The following is an 8,021-nucleotide window of genomic DNA, read 5'->3' as shown; positions in this document are numbered from 1 at the left end:
ACAGTCAAACACCTCAAACACCCGAGGCCCTGCTCCACTGTGCTCTTCTGGAACTCACGAAAAGCCGTGGGGCCGAGCGGCACCGGAGATGTTTGGGCATTTCTGAGAGAGCAAGAGGGTGTAATCACCATTTCAGAATGCCACGCGTATAAAGATCAAAGCATGTAAGGAGGTCGGACTGCACACACGTATTTAAAAAAACAAACAAACAAACAAACAAAAACAACAACAAAAATAAGGTCAACGGTATGTTTAACATAAAACAACAGTCCGCCTGCAATGTTTCATCGTCTCTTTTTTCAAGGTAAGGCTTCCTATATTAAAAGATTGTGTGCATGGTTGAATATACTCAGTAACCACCGTTCACAGTCTGACCAGGCCAGGTACTCCTGTACCCTGTGGACTTTTCTGTGGACTTTTCCTCGTCATACTTCGTCGTTCCTTACAGTCCTCCTCAGTGTCGAGAGGAGGAGTGGACTCCTGGGCCTGTGTGCTGGCCTGGCCTGAAGCTCCACGGCACGGCCGAGGTCCACGTACACACCAAATCCTGCCCAAATACTCCCATACACAGCCAGCTGGGAGGGGAGGGGGAGACGAGCCCAAATAAAAAAAGGGACAAAATGACAACACAGAAAAAACAAAAACAAAAAACAGGAAACCCAAAGACCCTCTCTGTCCCCATCACCTTCACTCCACTGGTGCCTCTGAGGCACTGGAGAGGGTGAACAGGACTAATGGACATTTAGAGTACAGCGAGCATACGCTCTGGCCCCTTTCTGTCTCCTTTTTTCACTTCTTGGCTGCTCATCTGCTCATGTAATGTGGCTGTTTTGGATAGCTGTGATGGGAGGGGCCAGTGTACATCATGTTCCCATGGTGATTGGGCTGCATAGGCTGCTGTGGGTAGCCCTGCCCTCCCATCATGCCCACCTGCATCTGCATGGGGTACTGAGCTGGCTGATTCATGTATGCGGGGTTGCTGTGATAGCCACTGTTCATCATAGGCTGAGCCATTCGGTAGCTGGCTGACATGGGGTTCAGAGTCGTCATGTTCATAGAATTATACGGTGCCGTGGGCATGAGGTTTGGCATCATGCCGCGCTGCACGGCTAAGGTGCGCGGCGTACCCTGCATGGCCACAGTCCCCGAGCTGCGGCTATAGAGCTGCTGCTGGTGCGGGGCCGGGGCCAGCTGCTGAGTGGCTTTGGACCGAATGGAAATGTGGCCTTTGACGGTAGTCATCTGGCCCTGCAGCCGCTGTGTGTGCGGTGGAGGTCCTAGGCCAATGTTGGTCGTGGGCATGTTGCATTGCAGCTGCAGAGAGCCCAGGTTCATGGAGCCAGAGCTAAGGTTAGGAGGTGGGGTCATAGTGGGCTGCCCCTGTGGAAGGGCAGTGTGGGGTGAAGGGGCCAGCCCAGGATTGGAGAGAGAAACACTAGTGGCATAGGAGGTAACAGCGGCGGAGTGAGAGTAGGGCATGCCGTGGGGCTCCATGATGGTGTTGGTGAGCTGCTGGAGTTTGGCCAGGCTGAATGTTGCCGAGGGCTGGGGGTAGCCCCCTGTACCAAAGTCCTGACCCATGCGCTCATACAGGGTGCGGCCCCCTCCTCCACCTCCACTCTCTGGAATCTCCATGATCATGGGCGTGGAGGCAAAGCCATTGCCCATGCTGCACTGGGACAAGGCCTGCTGTGGTGGCGGTGGCGGGGCCGAGGGTGGAGGCTGAGGGTTGGGCGCTTGTTGCTGCTGTTGAGGAACCTTTTTTGTTGATTGCTGCTGCTGGTTGGTGCTGGGAGGCCTCTCAATCACACCACAGCTCTGAGGAGACTTAATGCCACAGCTGGGGGTGTTGGATGGCGGTGGGGGAGGCGGGGGCTGGGGCACAGCACTGCCCACGTTGCTGGCACCTGGTCCACTGTTGGGCCCTGGTCCTGTTTGCTGAATGAGGCTACAGCTGCCCATCGCTAGCTGGGATGCGGCATTTCCTGTGGAAGATGTGAGGCTGGGGGCTGGCACGAAGGAGCAGCTGTTGGACTGAGAGGAGGAAGAAGGGGTGGCAGAGCTGGAAGAAGAGGACGCCGAGGACGCTGAAGCCGTTGAAGCCCCGGCGACCACGGCAGCAGACATTCCTCCTCCATTGCCCCCGTTTCCTGTTCCATTGCCCCCTCCACCCATGGTGGAGTCGTAGCTGCTGGGGTTGTCATAATTCTCTGTAGTGCTTTCAATGCTGCCCAGGTCACTGAAGCCACTGTCCACCACCTGCTGCGAGTGGTCCGACACAGACGGCACATCCATCATCGGCGATGTCTCCATGTTCTGCTGAGAGGGGGCAGAAAGCGAACTGGGATGCTCTGGAGTGATCTGTGTGTAGCCACCTCCAGCGCCACCGCCACTGCTCCCTGCTCCGGTGGGGCCAGGAGTTCCACCCCTTTGCCCTGCTGGTGTCGTATCCACGATGCCCGATTGCAGCCCCGGGCTGTTCACAGAGCGCACAGACTGACTGGGCAGCGGGGGCACTGGTGGATTAGGGAGGGGGCTGCTGTGCTGGGAGGCTCCACATTCCTCTACTAAGGCTAGGGTCTCCTCTTCAGGCTCGCCCGTGTGACTGTAGCTCTGCAGGGTCCGGCAGGCGGCTAGGGTCTCTTCACAGTCCTGGTAAGCGCCGTGGTGTGGCTGGGGCTCAGTTTCCTCGTCCTGGGCTTCCCCCTGCGTCAGGGACTGAACAGCCTGCATAGTCTCCAGGTCCAGCTCATTGGAATGGTGATGTGAGTGGTGCGAGTGATGGTGGCCAAGCTCCTCCTTGAAGTCAGGGTGCTGGTGAGGGTGGGAGTGCGGATGCTGGGGTTCCATCAAGAGTGTGACGTCTTTATCATCCGGGTGCAGGGGCTGCAGCTCCATTGGCTCAGAAGGAACAGACATGGCCGTGACCGTTTCCACCGCCGCCGCCGCTGCAGCAGACTCCTCCTGCTCTCTGCGCCTCCTCTCCTCCTGCTGAGGGTCTGCAGAGGGGGGCCGGCACTTGGTCTCCTGCACCCTTTCCTCAGCCTCCTCCTCCTCCTCTTCCTCCTCCTGTTTGCTGACGTACTCCTGGGCCACGCTGTTCTCCATGCCTAAAAAAGGCTCTACACCTGGGGGTTCTTCTTTGACTGGAGGCGAGTTTGCGTGTGAGGCAGACTCCTCCTCCTCGTCTTCATCATCGTCTTCGTCTTCAGGGTCCGGACTTTTTCTCTTTTTACTGCTGCTGCTCTTGTCTTCTAAGTGTCCGTCACCCTCATCGTCTGCATCGTGGTCGTCACTTCGCCGGCTTCCTGAACCCGGCGTGACCGCCGCTCGCCTGTTCACGCTACCACCACCACTGCCCATGCTGCCACACTCCTCTTCCTCCCTTTCCTCATCATCATCGTCTTCCTCTCTGTCACCCATATCTGTGTCCTGAGGCCGGGACTGCGGGGCCCGGGGCCCTGAGGTGGAAGAGGAGGAAGAAGGGGAAAGCAGTGGACGGGATGGTGGCCGGCTAGGTTTGTCTTCTTCCCAGGCTCGCTCGATGTCCTCCTCATCATCTTCATCCTCTTCTTCCGGGTCAGAGGTGGGAGGTGGTTTGGGGGTAGGCTGTGGTGGCTGGCGGTTCTTGGGCGGTCTCCCCCGCTTTCTGGGCATCTTTTGTTCAACGGGCTTAGGGAGATAGTCATCTTCTTCGTCAGAGTCTTTTTGTTTGACGTCTCTGTCCGTGTTAGTTCTGCAGACTTGCTTGCTGTTCCGGTCATCCGTCTGCAGCAGCTGAGGAACTTTGTCCATCTGCTGCTGCTCTAGCAACCTTTGTCTTTCCTGCTCCTGCCTGTCCGCCTCCTCCTGGGCCCGCTGCAAGTACCAGCTCCGTGGCTTGCGACCAGGCTTCATCTTGATTTTGGGTTGCTGAGGATTCCCACTTTGGGCCTGGCCGTCTGCAGCTGCTCTCTGGTTGGGTCCTGTGCCAGGTGGCTTGCCTCTTTTCTTCCAGTGCTGTGGTTTGCGGCTCTTTCCTTTGGGCCAGCCTTTCTTCTTTTTGACTGGGACTTCAGGGTTGGCTCCAAGGGTCTCTGATGGGGTTGCTGTCAAAGCAGCTACAGACTTCGGCATAGTTGTTAGCTCTGCAAAGCAAAGAAGATGAAGTGGTTAGATACAGCTACTGCACAAAGTTCTGGCCAGACTGTGAAAATAAATGTGATGGCTTTCCAACTATTCCTCTGAACAGACTAAATAACTAAACTCCATCTTAACCAGTGAATGTCAGTAGGTGCCTGTAACTCACCCAAAATCATCAGTTCAAACAACTGTACATCAGAGTAGAAGTTACTTGGAGATGTCACCACTATCATAAGGCCAGGAAGAAGACCCAAGCTTTCACCCTCCCCATGCAGACATTGTTAGGATTGTCATCTCTCATAAATGGGAAGTTACTGGAATATTTTTATCATTGTCCAACATTAGGTGAGTTTTACATTGACATGGACTGAGAGGCTGCAATCCAAGACAGAAGCCTCTGTTAAAACTCAACTAAAATTTGCAGTTTATTTCAGAGCACTGGCACGCTTAACAGAGCGGCTGGAATAACGGAGGAGGCAGACTACCTCAGTAATCTCCAGGACAACCTTAAACTTGGACACAACTATGCCAGCATCAAAGCAATAACCAGAAACACACATTAAAACTGGTTGTGGAATGGAAAAAAAAGCAGGCTAACACAAAGGTTTTGGAATTGCCATGCCAAAGTCCTACCCATGTATGTACGATTAGTCCATACATGGGTAGTCCTGCACATTTCATCACTGCTCACCATCTTCCTCCGAATCTGTGAGGTTGGAGAGTCGGCCCCTCTTTGGCGCAGGGTCAGACAACCTCAGAGCAGACTGCGGTTGGGGGTAGCGGCGCAGCGGGTGACCCAGTGGAGTCTCCTCCTCCAGCCTGGGCATAGGCCTCTCTGAGTCAGAGTCTACAAAAGGCTCATCCAACACCTCCGTGGTCTCCGAAATGGTCTCAGTCACCACGCTGCTGTGAGGGTGGCTGCGCGGGCGAAAGCGGCGCTTCCTCATGGGCTTCTGGGTAGAAACGGGACAAGGGATTAAGATGTGCTAAGGAGCTTTAGAGCAAACTGACAACTTCACAAGCAGGAAGCTACTTTTGCGATTATCATTATCATCATTATGATAGCTGAAAATAGAAAACTGTTCATGTCTAACCTTGCATTTGAGCCCTGATTTGGTGAGCATAGGAGGGGAGCATCCCCTCTCGTCGTCATCTTCATCATCATCATCCTCCTCTTCTTCGCTGCTGTCACTGAAGCGGCTCTTCCTGACTGGAGAAGACTCGCTCAGCCTGGGAATCACAGGAAGCTGTGGGTGACCCTCTCCGGGACCTTCTATCAGTCTGGGCTTCGGGCCTCTCTTTTTCCTCGGTGGCCGGCCTCGTCTCGTGGGGGTTATGGAAGGGTGCCTGCTCATGTCGAGTGTGTGAAAGGCTGTCGTGTCTGCTTGTCTGTCCAAGGAGAAAAGGGAGGGCGGGCTGTTGACAGTGCCTGTGGTTTTTACCCCCTCTGACCTGTCCTCGTCCTCATCATCTTCATCCTCTACTGGACGGATTTTGGGTGGCCGTCCCACCCGCGCGCTGTCCTTCACCTTACCCCAAGGCCAGTTTTTGGGCGGGCGCCCTCGTGGCCTGCGTTCGCCGTTTGTTGGCGGAGGGGGTCGTGGTGGTTCTGGTACAGGCGGTGGGCATCGGACTGGAGGGGGAATTGGAGAGCTTTGGCCAATCGGAAATCCTAGAAAGGTCTTCCTTTCCTCCTCCTCTTCTTCATCCTTCTTCCCTTGCCGTACATGCCAGGGCATCTGTGGGACCTTGTGACTCGGCTTAATCTGTTTAGAAAATTTACAATTAAATTAATTACACCAGAAAGCAAGTCTGACTAAATTTATTATCTTCACAAATGCAATGGCAATCTTTACCTCCTTGCGAGTCCCTTCCTTTGGTTCCTCATCCTCCTCCTCCTCATCATCATCGTCGTCGTCATCTCCATCAGCATCAGAGACCACGGTGTTGGTTACTATGACAGGAGTCCAGCGGAGACACTCGGGGTCGACCTCCAGCTGTCGTGGCCGGGCCTTTAGACGAGCCATGTGGTTGGCCACCAGCTTCTCCCTTCGCATCAGGATGAGTCTAACAAAGTCAAAGCAAAACCAGACGGGAGCATGAGCCCTCCGGACGCACATTTTTCTACATTGAAGCATCGATACATTACAGACAAATATGGCTGTGCAGGTAAATGTGCAGATACGTGCAGCTATGCCAACTGTTCAGGGATTTTTTGTTTTTTCCTTGGACAGAAACATTTTGCTTTCCCCATAGAGGTATTAGCACGGGCCAAAGGAAAATAACGAGCACTGCAGTTAAACTATTTTTTAACCAATTACGTCAACTGGGCTTCTATTTACTCAGCCACAACAGACATGTTTGTCTATAAAACCGACAAAGCTGTAACAGAGCACCTCCAGTGCAGCAGATAAATCATTCACAGGTGGATACAAGGACCAAAATTGGTACATAAACTCTTATGTTTAAAATAACGAGTAAGGATAAAGTAGAAGGACAAAGTCTTGCATTTTCGAATGATCTAAATGTCAAAACGTACACATTTGACTGATTGTTTCTTTTGTTTACACAAAACAAAGTGAAGACAAGTTGTGTCAGCCAAATTTTAGAATAAAAGAAAAGTCTTCACGCATGGAATACATTACTTAGCTGCATGCATCATGGTGCTTTCAAAGAGGTAAAAAACCTTGACCTGCACAGCATTGCCATTGGAGCAACATCTCATTGAGCTTACTTTGCTTTTCATGAGACCAAGAAGTTTTTAAGTTACAAATTTGACTTACTTTTATACTCACAAGCCCAAATCAAGAGTAAAACCTTCTAAAATAAACAATGGACAAATGGCAAAACTTTTAACTGGCTGCAGAGGGACAGACAGACTTAGTGCATATATGCACTTCTGAAAGATCATTTCACTTATCTACTGCACTATAATCTTTACACCGTGCAGAGCACTGATGCTTACATGCGCAGCCCCCAAAGATCTATTCTCAGTCAGGAAAAACCCTGCACGCATGTGTTTTTTGTGGTGCACCTAAAAATAACTGACAGTAAGTGCAGTAAGCCCACATACAGTAAAGACACAGAGTCTTCGCTGCATTATTTGAGACACATCTGTGATACAGTCATCCAAATATTCTTTTTTGACAACACAGTTAAAAGTTTAGAGTACCAAGAAGCTGCTTTTTTAACATCTGGCACAATACACATGTGCTTGGTAAGCTGCCAGGACACCTCAGTTTACAAACTGTGACATTTCTGCACATAGTGTACTTTGCAGTTAGATGCAAGTCAACTTTTATGTTGTTGTTTTGTAGGTCTATGAGGCCTAATAACATAAGAAAAAACAAATCTTTGTTTTGCTGAAAATTTATTTTGGGAACAGTGAAGGTGAACGATGCCACTGATCCACTAGCTAACATCCTAACAGCTGCACAGCCTGACTCTGGTGGTACCACTACAAACACCAGGAGAGTGCAGTGCAACCTGGCTCTGGACGATTAACTGATTAAAATCACAAGTGGCTGTCCGTGTGACTCCGGACAGCATGTGAGATCCCATTACCACTAGCATCATAGCTGCGTGTCTGGGGAGCAGCCAAAGTAATGCAGCTTAACCAGCTTATGCAATGCATGTGAAAATATAGGTTTATGTACTGTTTGTTCAAACATCGTTTGAATGTTAAGTTTCAGTGTCACGAAATTTGTATGGCTGTTTTTGAAATCTCAATTCTAATCTTTTAAAACTTCACACTGACATGTCTGTGTACCTCCATAAGAAGGCTTTTCTGTTTTGCTTTCTTGGTGCTGCCACTGAAATACTTGTTCCACATCAAAAATCTGAATCTACTGTAACCGCATTTACTGCATATTTTCGCTTGGTCTTTCTCAAATTACACT

At 51.3% G+C, this 8,021-nt stretch overlaps 1 protein-coding gene across 4 annotated transcripts in view; it reads right to left on the bottom strand.

Annotated features, from left to right (window-relative positions):
• Positions 1–310: 310 nt before the first annotated feature.
• Positions 311–8,021, bottom strand: part of kat6a (K(lysine) acetyltransferase 6A) — a 40,546-nt gene continuing 32,835 nt past the window's right edge. For 3 of the 4 annotated variants that reach the window (XM_026186258.2, XM_080309455.1, XM_026186259.2), the window contains exons 14-17: positions 5,979–6,189; positions 5,217–5,888; positions 4,814–5,075; positions 311–4,127 (exon numbers count right to left, since the gene is read on the bottom strand). In XM_026186258.2, the coding sequence (XP_026042043.1) occupies positions 805–4,127; positions 4,814–5,075; positions 5,217–5,888; positions 5,979–6,189 (4,468 nt within the window). In that variant the 3' untranslated portion in view covers positions 311–804. The remainder of the gene's footprint in view (positions 4,128–4,813; positions 5,076–5,216; positions 5,889–5,978; positions 6,190–8,021) is intronic. The other variant, XM_080309456.1, reaches the window with a different exon arrangement.

Source organism: Astatotilapia calliptera, chromosome 12 (assembly GCF_964374335.1).
Source record: "Astatotilapia calliptera chromosome 12, fAstCal68.1, whole genome shotgun sequence".
NCBI classification, from domain to species: domain Eukaryota; kingdom Metazoa; phylum Chordata; class Actinopteri; order Cichliformes; family Cichlidae; genus Astatotilapia; species Astatotilapia calliptera.
The sequence above is the reverse complement of the archived record's forward strand: the minus strand, read 5'-3'. Positions and strand labels throughout refer to the sequence as shown.